At 31.5% G+C, this 23914-nt stretch overlaps 2 protein-coding genes across 2 annotated transcripts; one reads left to right on the top strand and one right to left on the bottom strand.

Annotated features, from left to right (window-relative positions):
• Positions 1 to 8671: 8671 nt before the first annotated feature.
• On the top strand, positions 8672 to 11524 carry LOC140957735 (probable LRR receptor-like serine/threonine-protein kinase At1g07560). Its single transcript, XM_073415103.1, has 6 exons — positions 8672 to 8982; positions 9212 to 9452; positions 9531 to 9672; positions 9759 to 9880; positions 9977 to 10088; positions 10688 to 11524. Exons 2-6 carry the CDS (start codon positions 9276 to 9278, stop codon positions 11011 to 11013), a joined length of 879 nt encoding a protein of 292 aa, XP_073271204.1. The 5' UTR covers positions 8672 to 8982; positions 9212 to 9275; the 3' UTR covers positions 11014 to 11524.
• A 1716-nt stretch (positions 11525 to 13240) lies between these two features.
• Positions 13241 to 13919, bottom strand: LOC140957809 (dirigent protein 22-like). The gene has a single exon (XM_073415198.1). The coding sequence runs from the start codon at positions 13912 to 13914 to the stop codon at positions 13330 to 13332; it is 585 nt and encodes a 194-aa protein (XP_073271299.1). The 5' UTR covers positions 13915 to 13919; the 3' UTR covers positions 13241 to 13329.
• Positions 13920 to 23914: the final 9995 nt, after the last annotated feature.

The raw sequence follows: 23914 nt of genomic DNA on the forward strand, positions 1-23914 counted from the left end.
TGATTCACACAGGCTCTTTCAGGAGTAAAAGCTCCACAATTGAGCTCCTGTATTTCACTTAACTGCTGCTGTGATGTCGGATCTTGTAATTTCCGTGGCGTTTGTTCACGATCAAGAGCAGCAGTGATGCCCATTTTGTCACCAACTGAAAGATTTCCAGGCTTCGGACCCAATTAATTCCAGGAGGAGGCATGGTTAATTTTTGCATGTCAATCAATCGTTTATGCCGCAAAAGTTTGGCAAAAAACCATTTAAGAAATGCTCCAAATAAACATCTGAATAGGTAACAGTAGAGCTGCATTAAAAAACAAATAGCTTGATTATGTAACATCTGGATATTTTACAGTTTAAATAAGAAAAAATTATTTACTTTCGGTGGAAAAGGAAAAATTGAATGACATTAACAATCACCTCTTCTTTCAATAGAACATTTTCCATCTTCAATAGAACGCTATGTTTCTCTTCTTCCCAAAGACCTGAACCAATACAAGACTGACAAATACTATTTTTTAGTGCCTTCTAAATTGCAAGATTCTCTCTGCGAAATCTTTGATTTTGTGCCTAAAAAGTATTACCTTGAATATTTACCACAATGAATATCAAACCTACGGAAAAATCTATTTAGCATCGTCTGAGTCCATTTATTTTGAAACCAGAACTCATATCTCCCCGCTCAATTGCTGCATGTCTTTGGTTCTCATCTTCTGGGATGGGGGCATTCCTTAAAAAAAAACTGCATTCAAATCATCAGCATTCAGCACCAAAGAACCTTTCAACAAAAGCATGAAGAATGATGAAAATGAGACTGAATTACGTAGCTCATTATAAGGAACTGAAAATACTACGAGTATATTTCATTTCCAAACAAACATAGCTCATTAGGAACTCTCAAATTTCTCCTTGCATTAAAATCTCTCTATTTTGATAAAGAATTAAATGATGGAGAAGATGTGAGTAGAGATGTGTTATCGCATAATTATTTGGATTTGCGAAATAAACAAAAACCACAACACAGTAAATATTGAACTCATCATGGAATAACAACACAAACGAGAAAATATTTATAAGTGGCTTATGCACCACGGCAATATGGTGAGAATAAAATATTTCTACTAAAATGCAGGAGTTAAAATTTAATATTTACGCTTCCAGCTCCTAAGAATGCCGTCGATATTGTTTCTTGCCCGTTTGCGAGTTGGAGGTTTCTCTGTCATCTGATCCACTTCCTCCTTCAACAGAATGCATCTCCTTGTTTCAAATGATAAGAAATGTTTTTGATTCCTAGCAGCACAATGTTTCCAGGTCAAAATAAGCATAAAAAAATGATCCAGAACAGGAAATATGCTGTCAAAAATTACAAAAATGATGGATGAAATGGCCTTTAAAATGGTTCCCATATTTTTTTTATGCTGTATTTCTTCGTTATAAATAATGATACTGAATGTGAGCGTAGCAAACTGAGAAAAACTAGACATTCATCTATGTACAGACAGCCTAAAATACACGCGAGCTAGCATTGAGAAGCTATCAGGATTTAGTTTGGATACCTGTATTTCACTTACTTCAACAAGGAGTATCATCCGGAATTATCGCAACAAACTTTAAAATGAAACAACTAGAAATAATGCACGTAACATATGTCGGAGTAATTAAAATTCAAAACAAATTTAATTAACTCGACAAAAGATAAAGACAATACTATTATAAATTTTGACAATTCATGTTAATTATTGATATGTAACTAATTTGGATAAAAACATATTTATTTAATTTTTTTAAAAAGATTTGAATTACTCAATTTTTTCTTATATTTTTTTTATCATATCATTTTTTTTTGTTATTTGTCATATTCTCTCAAAAAATGCATATATTTTATTAGAATATTCAATTATTACATTTTTTGGGTCATCAATGATCTATAATTTTTTTTATTTACAATAATGTTGATTATCATCTTTTATATAAAATGACAATAATTGATTCTAGGTGTTTATATTTTTCTAAACACCTTTAATTTATTAGATACTAATACTTTATAACATATAAAATACATAATATTATAGCATCTACCAACATATAAAAGTGTTGACATACTGATAAAAAAAATATCGATTGAATGTTGTCATTTATTTGAAATTTATAATAATAATATTTTTGACAATAAATCATCTTTTTACTTACTCTTATGACACATATTTTAATGTTTCATATTAACTCATAAGCATACTAAGCACAATTAAATTACTAATATCATATTGATACCATCTCCAAATAATAATATATTTAATTTTTTTATTTTTTTGTATATAGTTTCACGGGATAATTTGTGTATCTTTATTTTGAGAAATATCCATTGCATTTATAAAATTTGAATAGTAAATATAACTTTATAATATAATACATTTAATTTGAAAACTGAATTCATTGTATGAAAAATAACACTTGTTCCTCCCTTTTATATGTTTTTGTGTAATCCAAAAGAGTTAACATTTTTTCTATCTTATCGAAAAATAACACTTGTTCCTCCCTTTTATATGTTTTTGTGTAACCCAAAAGAGTTAACATTTTTTCTATCTTATCTTCCCAATCTCACTGTAAAAAGTTATTAAAAAATATTCAAGTCTAGAAAGTACTTTTATTTATTGTTTTTCTTGTCTACATATTTTTTTATATGTGAATATATACTCTATTTCATTGTTTTAATCATCATATATCTTCACTTTACAATTTGTGTTCATTAATGATGAATAAGTCCGTTTTGTACTTTTTCATTACATGGACATAGACTAACACATTAAAATGTGACACACACACATATATATTTATTTAAGAATTTTCAAATTCAATTTATTCATAATGATTTTTCATAATAAAGACCAACTCAAAATAATGAAAATTTGGATTCATAATTATTTTAAGTATGATATAAAAATAATAGGTGGAAAATTTTTTTGACCTTTTGGTTGCAAAACTACAGTGATATGCATGTAAGTGCACTATTTCATTGTGGCGATTATAGCTTTCTTTATATATCTTATATATTTCTCACTCAATGATCAAACTTTGTTTATTTCTAATTTTGAGGATCGACAAATCCAATATTTCATTTAAATGTGTTAGTTTATAATAATTTCATTAGTTATATTGAGTATTTATTAAATTGGAAAAGAATCGAGCGTCATTAAATATACAACAATATCTGAAAACTGAAGAATGCTTTCGAATTTAAAAATCGAGTAATATGTAAAGGACCAATTCAAAACTGAAAGTTGATGCAACTTGTTTCTTCTAGTTTTACAATCGAATAATGTAGGACCAAATGCTTGTCGTTTTACCAAAAGTTATAGCTGGTGGTAACGATACAATTCAAATCTTTTAAACCATACAATAGCTTAAGCTCTACGTTTCAATTATTCTACTGAGCAGATATACTTATTGTACCCAACAATATTTCTCATAATAATGCATTTATTGCAATTAATGAGAATCAACTCTGACCTTGACTCCGATACCAATGATAGGATATACTGTTTTACCAAAAGCTACAAATTGTGGCAACTGTGCAGATCAAATCTTTTAAATAACACAACAGCTCGAGCATAACATTTCAATTGCTCTACTTAATAGGAACAATTTTTGTACTCAACAAATAAGTTTATGCAAATGACCGTTTACTTTATCATATATACGAATTTATAAGACATTTGAGTATAATATATACTTAATATTCCACATAAGTAGTAGAGAAAAAAAAATCATTTTCATCTATTTGATAATTTATATTTTTGAGATAAAGGAAAAATACATTATTGATGACAAAATCCGGAAACCCAAATTGAAAGTTGAAGTAATATTTTTTTATTAAAAAGAAGAATTAATACATTTTTCTTTGACCTAACAGTTACTGTGTGATATAAAATCAATGTACTAAAACATAAAAATCAACACACTTTATATTTTCAATGCATTCCATATGTTCAATTAACATTGAGACGCTATTTTCTCCACGACTGAAGCATTTACTAAAAATTTACAAAATATTACTTATTTATTTTACTTTATTCCAATAAATACCTTTGAATTTAGGATGTTAAATTTAATATTTAGATTAGATAATATCTTCAAATATATTAATCCACTTATTGTTGTATACAAAGTATAATAATTATTTTTTTAAATTGATCACATTTAAGATTAAGTGCTTTGAAAAAATTCCAAGATATTTTAAAGACAGATGGATGATGGAATTAAATTTGAAAGAAAAATAAAAATTAATAAAATGCATATCGATCACTACGTACAATGTATGAACTTACACTTTGTGCAGTGACAAAACATAACATGAATCCACTATTTATATCAAGTGAGATACTTATATGAGTTTCATTAAGCTTAGCCCATTATAATATTTTTATTACTCACATTTTCTTTCATTTTTTACTTCACTAACTTTACAGTGAGGTAGCCAACCATTGTGGTTCATTCAAAAATTATCTTTTGATTTTTTTTACTAAATAGTGACATTCACTCTTTCCAACTTCAATATTTAAAAGTCGAGATTAATAATTTATAGGTAACACACATTTATTTTTTTGTCTTTTGTTTAATTATGTAATTTTTTATGTTCTGCCTAATTCATGTTTGAGAATTTTTATAATAATAATTAGAAGTGTTACACACATGCAATATACACATAAAATTAATATATTTTAAAATATTAATATTGAAATTTCAAATAAATGTATTGAATCATTATTTAAGAACTTTCAGAAAAAAAATATACATCAGAATTAAGATTTAAAGATTAACATACTGATAAAGAATTATGATGAATATCTTAAGAAACAAATGTTGTTAGTTCAAAAATATTATTGTAAATGATTTTTTTCTTAATCAATTAGAATATTCTCAACATATGTGCTTAATTAATTAGAAAGTTTTCAATATAATATGCTGATAATTGTTTTTCCATATGAGTTTGTTTTAAATAGGGTGACCATTCTTCCGGCTATCTCACTGAGAGATTTTCCGACTAGGACTGACTCTTGTTTTCTATTGAAGTCATGTCACATGCAATTTGCAATTATCACATAAGATTCATTTCTAAAAGTTTAATGAATCTTTCTCTATTAATTGGGTTCCTGCTGCGATTCTCATAGCCGATGTCCAATCATCTATGAGATCTTCTATATTTTTGAAATTCAGTATATCAAAGTTAAGCATAACCTTATAAGGATGTATAGATTCTAAAACAGATTTTCCATAAAGTGTTTGGTGCAAGGGGAATTTGACTTCTTCTTGACCTAGTTCTTGTTGGGCGTGCTTCTCTACTAACATGAGAATCTGTTTGGGGTTCTCGCATATTTGTATCATGAGATCACACACTTTCTCTTGGTGGTTCATGAGAAGATGACCAGGTTATTGCGGGTGATTGATCACTTCCAGTTGTGTTCATATTCAGATCTACAATTTTGAAATTTGAAAAGATTCTGCAAGATCTTGGAGATCATCTAGACCAATATTTTTCTAAAGTTGTCATCAGATTAATTTCTTTTCTGATACATTTTCAGTTAGATTGATCGTTTTTTCTTCGTCGGTTAAAGGTTTTGGCATCACCTTGGTCTCCCCTCTGCTAAGGGTTCAATACCAAAAGATGATGGTGTGATACCCTAAAAACCAATGTGCATTAATGCATTTTTATTAATATAAATTTTACTATTTTCATTTTTAAAATTTTAACACATTATTTGTCGGTACAAATTTTAGTTATCCAAAATATCTAGAAATACATTAAAATACATCACAATACACTTAAAAATTCATCAAACACAATGAGGTTCCCATTCCAAAAACAAATACCAAAAAAAAAAAATAAAATAAAATATAATAAAATATTATAATTGAGCTCAACATATATGTTAAGTAATTAAGTACACTGAATATTAAATTCAATATAAGATAATTTATAATTAGGTTCAATACATAAGTATAAGAATATAATAATATTAAGTTTGGATAAACATGATATTTTTTCCATTTAATAATAAAATTATAATAATAATAATAAAAATTGATATGGATAAACATAATGCACGGCTATATATATAGAGCTGACCTTCTCCTTTTCAATTCCCAAAACCAACCGAGAGAAAGAGCCGAGAAGAAGGAAAGAAAGAAAGGAAGGAAGAAAAAAAAGGAAGGGAAAAAGAGAGAAAAATCTATACCCCTTTCCGAAAAATTCCGATAAATCACCAACTATTCACCTCATATCCAAACACAATATAACACTGGAGGTGATGAAAAAAGATTGATCAAAGAACAAGAAAATCAAAAAAAGTTATTCCGAGAAACGGTGACAGAATCCCGTAATCAAGCTAGGTACTTTTCGCTCATTTTTATTATAGCTACACACCAAACTAGAGGTCGGCTTGAACATAAAAGTTGTACATCTTGTTGCATAGATGAAGTACATACCAGCTGTCATCCCAAAATATTGTCGGAACTAACATTTTCGAAATGCCTGAGTACCTTAGTTATCCATACAACGATATTTAAATCTGGTATTGATCGGGGTAGGAATTTGACAAAACGTTCAACATAAGAATTAAGATCTTGCAAAGTTACATAACCTGGAAAAAAATCGGCCGCACGTGGCCGCCAGAAGGCCAGTCACGCGCAGGACCCGTCGGCGCGTGTACTGCACGCGCCGCCGTATCGCCGGTTTTCCGGCGGCCGAACCTTCCTGGTGATATTTCCGACTTTTTGGCCAACTTTCGTAATGTTTGGAGATGTTTTCTAATTAATATGAATTTTGCAATCTTAAGTAAATTCAACCGGATTAAATTTTGAACAAAAAAAATAATCTGGAAATGATCAGCTAGTTACTTAAAAACTCTAACATATAAATATCATTCATAATATATTTTTAGGACTTGCTCCAGCAACTCGGATTATTAATCAAGCCTACACTGTAAGTTATCAAGTGAGGAAATTATTATTCATTCTTCTATTAAAACCTTTGGCATTTGGCCTGGAAATTTCAATAGCATTTATTTAATGTTCAAATATCCTCCACAGTTCATTTCAATTACTGATATATTTTCTTGCATATTTATGAATGGATTGATATATCGTTAATGAATGGAGTCATGGACAACAGATTTCGGTCCGGAAATTGAGTCCACTGGACAACGTGGCTTCGGCCCGGAAAATGAGTCCAATGAACAACGGGTCAAAATTCCCGGGTATGTGGTTCATCTGAACAACGCGCACCGAATATTTCGGTCCGGAGAATGGTTCACCTGGCTCGTAAAAAGTGCTCAATTAGAGCCACCAATGTTAATTTATGAAATTTTCATTTATCTATTATTCCATTGCACAACATTCATAACATCTAAATTGTTATGCCTATCACTTCATGTATTTTAATTTATTTAAAAGTTATATACTAATTTAAACTCACTAAGTGCTTAAAGACTTAACCCTCTGTTTCTTTTCGTCTATTGTAATTTCCAGACACAGGAACCCCAGAATTGGAACAGGAGGAAAATAACTGAAGCTGAAATAAGAGCACTTGAAAGTTGGAATGATCTGTTTATAAATAAATGTTAAACTTCCGCTGTAAAATAATTGTACATATTTGAAATAAGAATGTAAATATTTGTATATAATCTTTTAATGATAGTAGAAAATATTTAAATTTTTATCTACAATATCTTTTTAATAATAATAATAGAAAAATTAAAGATAGCAGTTCAATAAAGAAAGATTGAAAAAAAAATGTGGCACTTAGTAAGGGAATAATTATGAATTCCTAAACCGGGTGCCACATATGGTAACCTTCCTACCGAAGTCTTTTTACTAGAACTTGGTTGTTGTTCTAGAGTTTGGATTTTTGTTCGAATATCCTTTAATATTACAAGAATTTATTCTTGTTTTTTAAGGATTTTTTTCCCACTTTTTGTGATATATAATACATCATATTCCCGTAATTTTTACCATCTTTTGGATTTATCTAAGATTTAAAGATAGTTTAGCGGAATCCGGTACTATTTTTAGAAACTTATTAGACTGAATCATAAATTTACCTTTGGATTTTGATAAGTCCCACCTTGCTCCTGATATCTAACATTAGTTAGATTTTCTTGTTTCAAATATTCCAAAATATTGGAATAAGTCTTGTAAATAATTAATCTCGAACTTGGGTTCAGATCCATATTATTTGAGAAAATTCTCATGCTCAAACATTTAATTACACTATAATAATAATTTTTGTATGTTTGAAATAATTTTACCTTGCTTTGATACCATTTACAGTCCCATGTAAATCAATTCATCAATTCATTAAATAAGTGTATTTTTGTCATTTTCATTGTTTGAGGGAGTTTAAACAAAATTTTTTTGGTGTAAGGAGTTAAGGTATATTTATGTTTGGATTCGAGGATTTATCTCTAATTTACCCTACAAAGATAATCTTACCTATTTAGTAAAAATATATTTAATAATAATATTTTAGAAAGTGTAAATAAAATCTTCATTTAAAAAAAAATCAGTTGAAATAGGTGTCTAGGAAGTTAAGAAATGGTGGTTAAAAATAAATACATTATTAAAAAATAATTTGAAAATGTATAAAAAACTATTTTTTACTGAAAATATTTCACATGTGCATGCACATCGTTGTTCAGGTTAGGGTTCGAAACGAGAAGGGGAAATGCAATCTTCGCCCGCTCATTCAAATCCCGATTCAGACCCATTCACGGCCGGAGGCGGCGGCGGGATGTTTGACAGTAGCGATTCACTGATGGTCAAGACGGAAAGCGAGGAGGATGAAGATGAGTTGTCGTTTATGAAGAAGTTGAATTCGGCTGATTGGGAGCGCTATTGCTATCAGAAAGATATGATCCGATGTCGACCGCCTTTTTGTGACTCTAATATTGTTTACAAGGTGTTCCATAAAAAGTACGATTCCTAGGAAAACCAAAGGTTAGACTTGTCGATACCCATCGATCCTTTCTCTTGCCTGTACCGCATAATTGTTTTTATGGATATGGAGTTTTCAGGTCTGAAACCAATGAGATCCATCACTTTGCTTTGCTTTTTTTTTTTTTTGCTTAAAAAAGAATGTTTGCTCATTGCTATAACCTCTACTGTTACTGCTAATTAATGTTAATTTTCTTCCGCTATTTATAACTGATTTTGAGCATATATGTAGTTATCCAATCGTTCAACCTCGGGATCTGGATGGTGGGGTCAAACATTACAGCTTCGATGAGTTAATGCAGATGACTAGTCATTTCCGGTACACTCGTATATGCTATACCATGTTTGGAACCCTGCACCGAGGGACCATCCAGACAGAATCCGGATCTCTGGACGTGCTTGTCAAAACATGGGAATATTTTTACCCCATCCTTTGCGATTATCAAGTCTTGCATCATACACATCGAATCCATGTATGACATTGTCGGCTTCCTATATGATACCTTTTTTCAACTTTGTCTTTGATATCTGACTATTGCTTCTCGTCACAGGATGAACTCAACCTATTGAGGGATCATGAGATCAGATCACATCGGAATGTAGTGAAGTTGATCGGATTCCATTGTGCAAGACGTTTGGCAGTCATATATGAGGATAGACACGATGAGCTTCTGGAAAATATTATTCCTACTGGTCTGCCAGCTAATCCTAATTCCTAGTTGTCTGCATCTGTTCATTTTTTTTTTATGATAACACGTTTCCTCATGGCTTTCTACTAGATACCTTTAGTTGGGATGATAGAATGAAGGTGGCAACTGATATCGCAAGAATGTTGGGAGCATTTCATGACAAGGGACTTGTCCATGGTGGTGTCAATTCTAAATATATCATGGTGGATAAGGTTGTATTTACTTTTATCATTTCTTTTTTCCTCTACGAATGCTCTTGTACACCGGTCAGTCTTGTTATGATCCTGGTCGTTTTTGTCTTTTTGTAGGAGAAATGTCCAGTGGTGTTTGACTTTAGGTTACTCTCATATTGCGAAGACCGGGAGGAATATGAACAGCATGTTGGGAAGCTTTATGCTTTTCATTGCAAACATCTGGATGGTATGCATCTATTTTTGTGTTCTTTGCTTGCTGTATATATGAATCTAGCTGATTATCTTCTGTTGATATTCCTTGCATGTCCAATAAATTTTGGAATATAAATGGTCATGTCTTAGAAACATATGGCCAAGCCTTATAAAGAAACATAGGTAGTTGAAACTCGTGGCCTGTTGTGTTATGTGTTTTTGAACACTCGTTCTTATTGTCAGCTCTAACATTTTGTTTGTTATATTCCAAATTCTGAACTCACAAACTTCGTCTTCTATTTTTTAACCTTGAGTTCTTGGCTTGCCTTTGATCCATAATTATAGTTGACCTCGACACTAAAGCATGTAAGAGAATATGATGAGGTTGAGCATGAAGCGTTTTTCCTGCTGATTTATTTTTTATGACTATTAGAGTAATCGTCATTTCCTCCACACACTGAAGTGGAATAATTCTTGACAAGGAAAATCATGTTAATCTTTGTGACCCGTGTTCCATTTGTCCACAATTATCGTAACTTTTTAAAGTATTGAAATGATAATTTATGAACATTTATGTTGTTTCCATGTTAATCCACCAAAGTTTCAATTGCAATATATTTTGCATTGTTGTAGGCCCTCCTTGGTCGATGAAGCATGACATTTTTGCTTATGGTATTCTACTTCTGGAGCTCATCAACAAAAACCTGTACCCTGTGTTTAAGATGTCCACATTGATGGAAGAAGAATTTTTTAACTGCAACCTTAGCGATCCCAAAACATCAGCCGTGGATGACTCTTTTTGTGTTGACGAGGACACTGCAATGGAATTCACTAAGTTGGCAGTAGATTGTTTGGGAGTCAATTCGGATGAGCAACCAACTATGCAATGCATCATTAGGGTGTTAAAAGACTTGAAGCTGCGGTGCCCAGCAAAAAAACGGCAGAAGATCTCTGGTTGATCATATCAGTATGTTTTACTGAGGTAAGCATGCATTGCAGGTGCCCATATTATCCCCTTTTTATGCTGTTCTTCCTTTTTAGCTGCGGTTGTTCGATGCCTTTTCAAAATCTTCTATATATGATTATTTTATCGTCTAAATCTGTTTATATCTTATTCTGGGGATACAAAAATGGTTATTCTAAGTTGAAATAGAATTTTACATGCCTTAAATCTTAACTTATGCAAAGCCCCGAAGTCCTTGTTTAAAATATCGTGTTTAAACTCTTTTTGGATATCTTTTGAAATGGATTGTAAAGTAAAAAATTTCAAAAAATTAAAGAAAGGTGACCCGTAGGACCCTTTTATCTCCATATATATCTTCACATTTGTTTAGAGCCCGTAGGTTGTCAAGTTAGTATGACAAATATTTTTAAATCAGGATAGGACAGTGAATTGCCGAAACTTTCGTTGAGCTAAACGGGCTCGATCATGGACACTTGTTTTTATTATTTTTGGATTTTAGACCCATGCAAAGACCTTGCACATGGACCCGTTTGATGTATTCCTACAAGACGCAGCTAGATGCATTTAATGTATTCCTGCAAACTTTTATTATTATTTATTTTTGATAAGGCTTTGTTTGATTTGTATGGTTGCAACAGGTGAATATACCCATGTACAACACAATAAATTAGAGATAAAGAAAGATGACAAGGTTTCCAACATTTCTTTCATTAATTGGTCCGACTTCCGAGGCATGAAACGATTTGACCAGTCATTTTTTTGTTTATTTCATTTCATAGTGAGTTGTTTCGTTCCAGTTTATTTCATTTTCATAGTGAGTTGTCGTGGCATTCGTTCCAGTCCGTGATTTCTTGGTTAGGTGTCTTGTATGTGACTGACTTTGTGAAATTGGTTGCTGCATCTCGCTGCGTCTTCAATAGAACATTTTGTTAGCACTTCCTTTTATAATCGTTGCATCGAAGCATATATGAGTTGAAATACGTAGAGACTTGGTCCTTGATGGCCATTTACATTATACCTTCTCTAGATCGAGGTGGTGTTTTCAGGGAGATATTGGCTGACAGTCACAGTTCGAAAATCCTAATTTGGCTAGGCATCTTGTACACGATAGTTGATTAACGGAGGAGTGGTCACTAGGGCTTTGCATCCAGTCTTCTTTCTTTGCTGCTTCCAAGGGCGGATTTACAATAGGGCACACGAGGGCCATGGCCCCCAACTTTTTTGAATTTTTTTAGATGATATTAATTTTTGAANAGATCGAGTTTCTGTAATTGTAAACCTAAGTTCGAATCTTAGATTTTTTTTCCTTTTTTTAATTAATAATTGATTTACTTTTAATTTTTTAATACTTTATTACTTTTAAATGTATCATTTATGAAAAACCTTTTCTAATATCAGGTGATGATTTTGCTGACTCTTTCAGTTTTTACCGTTACTACAGAACAGTCATTCTCAACTATGAATATCGACAAAACTAGGATTCAGATCAAAATGAATGATGATTTTCTCTCGGATGTATTGATGATATTTATTTAAAGAGAAATTGCTTAAAATATTTGTATAGATGTTATTAATGAAAATTTTGAAAATTTTAAGGAACGTCGAATTTTTTTTAGTTAAAAATTTTCTTTTTAAAACGTATTGTTTATTTTTAGTTGAATATAACTGATGTAATTTTTGTTTTTCTTCTTTTAATATTTTGTCCATTTATTTTATAAATGGCCCCCACAGAGTCGAAATTCTAGATCCGCTTATTTATTTAAAAATATGGTAAACTTCTCCATATTTGTTCCGGTGTATTACGTATACAATGTTGTGGTATATATAGTAAATTGAATGCTCATGTTACCATTTAAAATCTCTTTGAAAATTGGAAGACTCAATCGACGATCATCAGCGTTAACAAATCTACTTTATATAACAAAAGTGAAAAAATAAAAAAAATTTCCATTATATTTTTCAATTTTGGATTTTTTAATTAAAATTTCAAAGTTCGGCTTTGATACATTAATTTTTAATTTTCGATTATTTTGATATGAGGTGACATATGAAAAACTAATAAAATAAATAGGTTTGTGTGTTTAATTAAACGGTTATTAACTGTATTTATTTTATAATAATAATTTTAATTTCTTATATTTCAATATATATAATAGTTTCACTTTCTAATTAATATCGTATCTTCCGTAACTATATATGCATTACATGCAATGATTACAAAGATGACATTTATCCTTATTTCTTTGAAATGCCAAAGGAATGCCATGCATTAGTACAAGGACTTTGCAGACATGAAATTATAGAATTTTACTCAATAATGCAACACCATGACATGATACTCCATTACAAAATACAAACTGGTAAGATTAAACCAGATGGTACGAACGGTAGCGATCCCCCGCGCCAATCGGAAAACACCTGAACCACCAACAATGGCTATCTCGCGATACTTGTGAGTGATGGGATTGTAGCCAAATAAGCTAAGTGTACTGCCATTATAGTCACCATCTGTGAACACTAAGTTCAGAGTCATCAGAAAAGCACTCTCCTCCAACGAGGCCGCCCCGTAGATTCCTTCGGCTCGTCCGATGATCTTGGACTCGGGTTGTGAGCCCGCTCTCAATGCATCATCCACCACTCGGACTATACCGAAAAACGTGGGCGATTGGAGAGAGGTGTTGAGTCGAGCTACATCAAAAGCAGTTTCGTTCTTGCCAGTTGCTATATCATGAAAGAAGAAGTGAAGTTTTGTTAATTTTTCTTTCGAATTAGCAAGTTTTTCGAACCAATTTTGCACTGATTGAGGATCTATTGGAGTATCCATGCTGTAAACTGTGGGCACGGCTACGGCCATCGCCATCAAGTACATCATAAAATATATGGTAAACTTCTCCATATTTAGTGAGTGTGTTACACATACCATACTGTGGTATATATAGTAAATTGAGTGCTTAATTATGTCACCAACTTACCATTATTTAAAAGTAAAATGATTTTTTTTTCCATTAACTTTTTGAATTTTGAGTTTTGGTCAATTAAATTTTCAAAGTTTGGTTTTGAATCATCTACTTTTAATCTTCGACTATTTTGATCCAATTTCCGACGTGACATCTGACAAACTAACAATTTTTAATATCACGTTAGTATTTTTTAATGTCATGTTAGTATTTTTTTGTTATTACATCATTATTTCCTATTACCACATCATGTGTTTTTTACCGGAATGATCGAAAACTAAAAGTTAATGTACCAAAAAAACTTTGTACGAAAACTAAAATTGAACAAATCAATTGACCAAAAAACTATTTTGTCTAATTCATTATACATAATCTACATTAATAAATCTGTATTATATAACAAGTACGGATATTTCGTATTTAATTTTGCGGTGAAATTTTTTTCTACTTTTTCTTTAAAATAATCGTTTTCATTAGAATGACTCGTCAATTATTTTAATTTATTTTTTAATATAGTAATATTTAATGTTATTTATTTTAATTTGGAATGTAAAATGAGAATATATAAAATTATCAGTCATAAATTTATTTTAAAACATCAATTCCTTAAAGTAAATAACTTTAATAATTGTTATTCATAAGAATAAGTAATAACGACAGACAGACAATAAAGACATGTTGACTCTTGATATCACTTTCCCTAAATTTTTCCCAACAAGAAACGCAGAAAGAAAGGAAATTAAATAAACAAATAGAAATAGCTAGTGGTTCAATTCAAGAGTTATTGTCTCCAAATCATATTAATGGACTTGGAAAATATGAATTTAATTTTACGAGTTTTGTAAAATCTATATGAGTAAGTTTAATCAAAACATTATATATATATATATATATATATATATAATGTTTTGATTAAACACTTAAACTTACTCATATTCAGAGTTTAATTTTCTAGGCATTGCTACACAAAATTTGGGTCTCTATTTTCTCTCTTTCATGATCAGCTTCTAAAATATATGCTTCTCAATCGAAACTTAAATCAATGGTAATTTGGCAATATATGACAAGAACTTCTTGCATGCTCCACAATATTTTGAAAAATGGTTTAGTCTTCATGTGTTTTTTTTTTGGGGTGATGTAATAAATAGCCTTCATCTTGAATACTCGCTCTTCTTGTTATATGCCAAATGAACCTGCTAATTGATCGGAATATTTGAATTCATTGATATTTCTTCTTCCACGTGCTTTAGAACGTGGCTCAACACCGGAAAATACTTATATGACATTGACATGAAATATATCATGAACGCTTAGCTTTCTCCAGTGGATTGGAAGTTAAATAAGCAATATTCCGTATGTTTAATGACTTTCAATAAAAAAAAAAATCTATATTACTGGATGAAAAGAGAAATTAACCAATTTAGTCCTATAAGTTGTTGTGTTTTCTGTTTCTCTTGTCTGACTTGTCATAATTGTTTTTAATTTAGTCATGTAATTTTGTTTTTTGTTGGTTTTTAGCTCAATTTCACCGAAGTGCTGACGTGGCTACGAAAGAAGAAGTGAGTTTTGTTAAATTTTCTTTTGAATTAGGAAGAATAGTTCCGAACCAAGTTTGTACTGATTGAGGATCCTTTAGAGTATCCATGCTGTGAACTGCCATTGTAAAGCATGAAAAATATGGTCGCTGGCTTCTCCATATCTATCGGTTTTTAGTCTAATTTCACTGAAGTGCTGACGTGACTTTAAAAGAAGAAGTGAAGTTTTTTTTTAATTTTTCTTTCGAATAAGGAAGAATAGTTTTGTACTGATTTGAGGATCTTTTGTGGTGTCCATGCTGTGAACTGCCCTTGCAATGAAGTAAAGCATTAAAAATATGGTAATTGGCTTCTCCATATCTGTTGGAGTGTATGTTTATGTAATAAAATGCTAATTATGATATGGTATTGTGATCATGAACGCTCTTGTTTCTATTTATAGTAATTAACTTATAATGGAAAGGCTAGATCGGGGGAAGATCGTAGTGTAGTTTTCAAGTCCAAAACGGTTTTAAAAAGTATATTTATATGCCTGATAAGGAAAAATGATTTTTTTAGTCCATTTACTTGTCCGGTTTTGGCCATTTTCGAAATTTGATTTTGATACACTAGTTTTTAATTTTTCTGTCTATTTCGGTCCAATTGATTACGTGGCATTCGATAAGTCAACAAATTTTTTTATATCACGTCAGTTTTTTGATGTCACAAACAACTTTCATTCAATCTAAAATATAATACGATTGGGAAATTTTTTATAATATGATTCAAAGTTAATTACCGAGAGAGTTGATGGAACGTGAGTGGTGGCATTAATGATTATGGAAATATATATTTAACAGATCGAGTTTTGTCATCACTGCTTTCCCATGCATTATCGATAGATGTATCCCCTCCAACCAACATGCTAAGAAACGCATGCAAATAAAGCAGCCACAGGAAACAATACATAGATCCAGTGGTATATAAAGTAATGGGTCTCCACATCACCAGTACCACTGCACGCTAGCTTGTCAAAAATACATTAATCAGCATGATCTCATTATTCATTTTGCAGCCTTTAATTTGTCTCATGCTTTAAATTTTTCCATACTCTTTATCCACACTGCTTATTTTTCTGACCATCTAACTTGATGAACATTGTCAACATTCAGAATTTTTAAGACAATGCAACATAAAATTTAGGGCACTTACATTAACAAGAATTTTTTCCATTGTTAAAGGCATATATATATATATAATCAGGGATATATCTACATTAGGCCCGTCTCGGGCTGTAGCTCATGTCACGTCTCGATAGTGAGATGTATGATGCTAATGTTATCTCACAATCACATAGTTGCAAAACAACAAACATTAGAAGTACATAATTTTCAAACCAATCTAATAAATAGAAAAAATTATCTTTACAACTTCGAAATAATCACATAATATTTTAAAGCTACGGAATGTAAAATATTAACTATGGTGAGGAAGCATACAACTTGAAATAAATTGATAACAAAATATTGAAATTTAAATATTGACAGTGATTTTCTCTTTCTTTTTTATCCTCAGAACTGAGAGTGAATGAATGCTATGATGGTAACTCAATAAATAGGAGAATTCATCCTAACATTTAAAATCAATTTTTTTTATAACAAAAAACAGTAATAACAGATATATACATAAATATTTTCATTTTTCAATAAAATGTATCAGAATTATGCATTGAACAAATTATGAATTCCATGACTAACTGATATCAGTCTTTTATATGTTCTCTCATCTAAAAGTTGAGGCCATGAATCATGAATCAGAAATGTTCAGAATATATTCTTATTATTAGTTCACAAAGTTCCAGTGCTTCGGAAATATAGATTTCAGAAATCAAAGTTTAGACACATATAATACATATATGTTGGTCGGTTTTAAAACATATATTTCAATTAAAAACAGAAAGTTCCCTTACTTGATATTGTTCTTAAGAAAATCGTGGAAGAATAGGGCAAAACTCTTCTCGAACTTGGGAGAAGTTTTGCTCGAGTTGGAAGGTAGTTGAAATATTTCAAATTTCTTTGGCCCTTGGTAATGATAATTTCGAATGGTATACTTGTTGGTTCAGGTTTTCACATCTATCCTCCCTTATTAGAAGTTTAGTTCTCGGTTGCCAATGAATGTTGGGACTCGGGTTTTCTTTAGGTATTTGTAGTTATACTTGATCCCATTTTGAGTCGAGAGTCGAGGTGGTAGCTGATTTGTGTTTGGGGGCATCAATCCTTGGAGCGTGGTTTCCACATTAATGATGTCTATAGCTATTAGATCCACTTGATTCAGGTTTAATGTTGGTGGAGGTGGTGGTACATCCTCCTCGTTGTTGATATTGTCATTGCGATTGTTATTGCAATTAGCATATCGAGGGTTGTGGTTGTTATGATGAGATCTTTCGGTCATTTTCTACATGCGTGAACGCTTCTAAGTTATTTCCAAAAAATAGATAATGATATATGAAACAATGGTAACCCAAACACGAAATCAATAGATTAAATAAGCTTTCATTGATTTCAATTTTAAAATGAAAGATTATAAATCAGAAGATGTTAATCATAAAAAAGTAGTTTGTAAATCTTTGTTAAAGTCAATGATCAAACAAAATGGTTTAGACAGCCCAAAATGATAAGAATAAGTTAAATGGACTGAAAGCAGAATAAAACAAGCAGTTTCAAGTATTTCGGTGTAATACAAGAGTCAAATGAGATTTTCGAACGAGATTTTCAAGAAATTTCCAAAAATAAAAAATTTGGAAATTTTGATATGAATGGAAACCCTACGTCATGAGGTTTCCGGAACAATGTTTCCTACACAAATTTATGAGTTCTACAAAATTTTCAAAAATTGGAGCACAACATAGGCACTAAGGCGCCAATGCCTCGAATTTCTTGCGCTGAGGCGCCTGTCCCTCGAATTTCTGGCATTGAGGAGCCTTCTGGCGGTGCTAGGGTACCTGCTGCTCAAATTTCTGGCGCTGAGATGCCTGCTATTTGCGCATTTTCACCAAAACTAGGCGTTAAGACACAAGAACTTCTCCCAACCAGATTATGAACCTATGCCCTGAGACCGAGCGTATGACACCAGCGTTATCTTACAATCACATAATTGCAAAACAGCAAACCTTAAAAGTACAGAATTTCCAAACTCGTATATTTATTCATAAATATAAAACACTGTTTTTACAACTCCAAAATAATCTCAGAATGAAAAAAAAAAAATCAACTATGAAATAAACTGACAACGAAAATAAAACTTTAACATTGATAATGGTCTTCTCTTTCCGTACCATCCCCATAACTGAGTTTGTTCCTCATTCTCTAACTGATCATCATTCTTATCTGAGAGGGTGGTGAGTAGACGAGTGATGTGGTCATCACTTAATAAGTAGGAGAGTTCTTCCAAGTGTTTAAAATTATTTTTTTCAACAAAAACAGTAATAGCATATATATATACATAAATATTCATATTTTTCATAAATAAACACGTATTAGAACTATGCACTGAACAAATTATGAATTTCATGGTTAAATAATATAAATACCCTATGTGTTCTCTTCATAAGGGGTGAGGCCATGAATAAGGAATCAAGAATCAGAGATGTTCAGAATATATATTTCTACCATTAGTTCATAAAAGCCAATATTTTAGAAATACAATTGTCAGAAATCAGATTTTAATCACATATAATGCATATGTGCTGGTCGGTTTTAAAAACATATATCTCGATTTAAACAGAAAGTCCCCTTACTTGATATTGATCTTAAGAAAATCGTGGAAGAATACTTGTCGTCGAAACACCACGAACTTGGGCAAAACTCTTCTTGAACTTGGGAGATGTTTTGTTCGAGTTGGAACCGAAATTTGACCTAGACTTTGAGAAGGAAGGTTGCTCGATTTTTGGGCAGAATAATGTAGCCTTATTGCTTCGAAAATGTGCAGCAAGTGATCAAATTTTATGATGTTGAGGGGTTCCGAAAAGGGATAGAGATTGTGCTCGAAAATGAGCATAATTTTGTTGCCGAAATGAACTAAATTGGTGCTGGAACTTTCAGAGTGTTTGTGGTTTATGATGTGTCTTCATGGTGTAATCAAGTGATGTATATTATAGGGTAAGAGAGATTAGCTGAAGAGGCTATATTTCATGGCCATTACAGCCCTTCTTTAAGGCCTTCAATAGCCTTAAAATGACTAATATTACTTGTGCTGTCAAAACAACCCTTGTAATGCCGTCAAATGTTGATAATGGGAGGAGGAAAAAAAGGTTCTTAATTGTATTCCAACTTTTCGAATTTCACAGCTGCAAGGTGATTGAAATATTTCGAATTTCTTTGGTCATTGGTATTGATAATTTCAAATGGTGCACTTGTTGGTTCAGGTTTTCACAACTTATCCTAGTTTTTTCCCTTAGGTAGCGTTTGGTTTGCTTGATTAGATGAGTTTATTTTTTTAAAACCCACCTAATCACTCGTTTGGTACGTTTTTTATTTAATCAAGTCAATCTCTCCTATGAATGAGTAAATTATATTAGGTAGGTTAAAATAATAGCTCCTCACCCACTAGGATTATTTATCTAACTCTTAATCCATCATATTTTTCCAATTTTATCTTTCTCCTAAATTCAAACTCACCACCACTTCCTTCCACCGACCGCCCACCGGCAACCCCCGCCAAAGGCCGACCACCGCCGACAACCGCCAGCCGTCGTCGACAACCTCCGCCGCCACCGCCGGCCACCGCCACTTCCGACCGTCCACTGCCAGCCGCCGACCCCGCCGCCGCCGACCACCGACCACCGCTTCCGTCCGTCCACCGCTAGCCGCCAACCACCGCCTACCGCCGCCGTCGACCGACCACCGCTTCCGGCTGACCACCGCCGCCGGAGTGGAAGAAAAAAAAGAGGAAAGGGCAATTTTGTTTTTTCATCGAAAAATTCAAAATTATCATACACTTAAAATCTTATCAAACAAAATACTATTTTATACCATATATTATATTTCTACTATAATCATTTTCTTTATCATTTATATATTAATCATTAGTTTATTTTATCCTCCAAACTAAACGTTGTGCGAAAAATAGCCCAGCACAATTTTTTTTTTTTAAAAAAATATTACCTAATTTCAGGTGTGGTCAACTTTTGTCTACCTAAAAAGTTGGGTAGAAAAAGCTATATCCATTGCAATAAATTATTGTGTAAAATGTTGGCCACACCCATTGCAAGAAAAGCTATCAGCCACTTATTTTTTATAAAAAAAAATTTAATTTTGTAGAATGATGTGTGAAGCTATTAAGCAAAATAAATTATTAGTGTATAAACTGTATTACATATATATTAATTTGTAAGAATTTTATAAATGTAATATGAACTTCTAAAAAATTAACATCGATCTATTTTATCAAATTTTTTATTTAATAAAATTTAATTTCGAAAGTACAATTAAAATATGATAAATAATAGTTTAAAAAATGAAAAATTTGAATCTAAGTGAAACTTCTTGATAGATTTCAAGGGTTTCAAATACACTTTGAATTCTTAGTTTTTTTTTTAAAAAAAATTGACCAATGCCATTTTGACAAATATCCCCGTATTAATATTTTAGATTCAATTTATTACATTAAATTCAAACCCAACTTCTAAAGCACAAATTCATTGAATATATAATGTAATGAGTTTTATATACACACACACACATGAAGTTTAATCTCACCCCAAGTTAAATTACTGTATCCATCCCTGTATATAATGTGATGTGCTATAAGTTGACCTGTTATAGATTGTATTCTTGTGACTTGTTAAATTTTGGTTTTCATCCATTAATTTGGATTTTTTTGTTTTGATCAAATTTCGCTCAAAACCACTAAATCCATAGAATATCGCATATTTTAAATGATGTTATCTTACATGCATGACTTCTGTGACAAGAATAAAATTTAATTATGTACATTAAAATTCACGTCCTAGATAAAAATAAAAGAAAACACCATGTCATGTATCTTGCTTGTTTTTTATTTTTGGTCATCTAGTCAATAATTTATAGTTTTTGTGCACTAATTTATATATATATATTTTTTTCTCAATTTTAGTCCTTTTTTCACCGTAGTGCTGACTTGGTCGGATGCTGACATGCCCGAGACCGCGTAAAAATATTTTAATGGAATGAATTTTAATAAGTTAAAGAATTAAATTGCATTCTAAAAACAACAATCAAATAATCAAATAATGCAAAAAATATGTGTTAAAAACTGAAGCAACAAAACAAAATCTTCAATCAACACTTTCATAAGTGTTGTCCTCAGATGTCTCCAACAACCATGGTAAAACAATTGTAAATAATTGTATTCTTCAAACGACGGCGCTCTACGACTTAATTCTTTTCTCTGATAATATTTCTCTCTATCTCTCCGCTCTTTCACATACGTGCGCGATATTTGATCCTCATATTTAAAGGCATGCTTTTCGCTAGAATTGTTTGATTGATTAGATATATACCTACAAATCATGGTAAAATAAAGTTTATAAGAACACTTTTAAGCATATCAAGTTAAATCTAGAGTCAATTTCTGTAAAAGTCTAGAAATCCAAAACTCTTAATCAAATAATTAACAAAATTTTATCAATAATGAAAAGATAATCTAAGGAATAAATTATATCTTGAAACCCAAGAATTATTTTTCCTTTCACACTCTCCAAGCGAGAAAAAGATAGAAAACTAAAGTAGTGGACCGGGCTAGCTAGGGGCCTTATCAGAACTTAAGTTACGTCCTCAATATACAGATTTTTGACGGGTTCGTGGTTGGGTGACTGAAAATGGGTGTAATTCATGCGGAACACTGGTTTGGATACAATCGACCGTTGGATCTCGGTTTTCTCGTACCCAAACGCAACGGAAGTTTAAAATTTTTATTTTATTTTGACAATCAAAATATATTTGTTTTAGGCACTCGTATGGTTTTACAATCAAAACATTCATAAGACGTAAAAATTTATATCTTTTGTGAATTAATCACACGGCTCCAACTATTCCGGGTTTAGCGGAGATAGCTCTTGTTGTAATTCTTTACGAACTTTCTTCAACCTCCGAATCAGGTCCACGACTAGAATATTTATTCTTCTTCTAAATTGCACTAGAAAAATAGAAGATATTTTTCCGTAGAGATAGAACACAATTTAATTTGGTTCAAAATATTTTTGAGAGTACAAAATTATTTTTGCATATTGTAAGAGCCGACAAAGAATTCTAGCAATTCCTTGAAACTCTCGAATGAACTTATGCAAATTGGAATAAAGGAATCTTCATATTTCTTTAATCATGATTTACTTAATTAATCTCATTAATTAAGTAAGCTAAATATTTGGAGGATTTAAAGTTGTGATTTTCGAGAATCACACACATTGAAAATTAGTGTGTTGTGGAGGCTAGGATTTTTGTCTTGATCACTCCTATTTATAATGAAGCCAAAACCTAATACACATAATTAAAATTAATGGGCTTGATTAATTAATTGGGTTAGTCCAACTAGTTTAATTAATTAATCAAAGTCCATTAAAAACTTTAATTATTTAGTATGTTGGACTTGTACTCCTACAAGCCCATTAAACATACTTTCCACTATATTTAATTTAATATTTAATAAACTCAACCTTTGAGCTTAATATATTAAATATATTATAAATTCAACATTTGAATTTAATATTTAAATTATAAATTCAACTACATGAATTTTATCACCTCCAAAATTTAATATTTAATAAACCCAACTTTTGAGTTTAATAAATTAAATTATCAAATTTTATAAATTCAACTCCTTGAATTTATTCTCTCCAAATTTCATAAATTCAACTTCTTGAATTTATTCTCTCAACGGGAACAAACGATCCAGTGCTTGTGTGACCTTCAATGGTTCAGAGATACAGCTAGCCGTGGGTTCACAACTTTTTGTGATTCAGAATAACATTTATTCTTATTCGGGCTTACCCTAGTTAGCCCCATTCTTTTCATCAACACCCTGATCAAGAATGTCAGAACTCATTTTTGATTGCACCCATCGGATCTTGGTAAGAGCGTCTAGTAGCATCGCCCCATGATCCCCTAGGTATCACTGATAGTGCCTGCAAGAACCAGTCGATTATGATTAACGAACAGTACGGTCCCTTCATCTCATATATCCCGATCGAATCTGCAACCATTGGTTCATCGAGTGTTGCATATTAATTCGATAACTATGTGACACATATAATTGTGGCATCACGTGTACTATTTGAAAAACTCCTTCTCCAACGTACATATCATACTCTGGCCAGAGATTCCATGCACTATTATTACTTCAGATCACATATGATATCCACACCCGTAGGTGAACGGTGAATCCCCGACTA

The sequence above is a fragment of the Primulina huaijiensis genome, chromosome 14 (assembly GCF_012295235.1).
Source record: "Primulina huaijiensis isolate GDHJ02 chromosome 14, ASM1229523v2, whole genome shotgun sequence".
Classification (NCBI taxonomy): domain Eukaryota; kingdom Viridiplantae; phylum Streptophyta; class Magnoliopsida; order Lamiales; family Gesneriaceae; genus Primulina; species Primulina huaijiensis.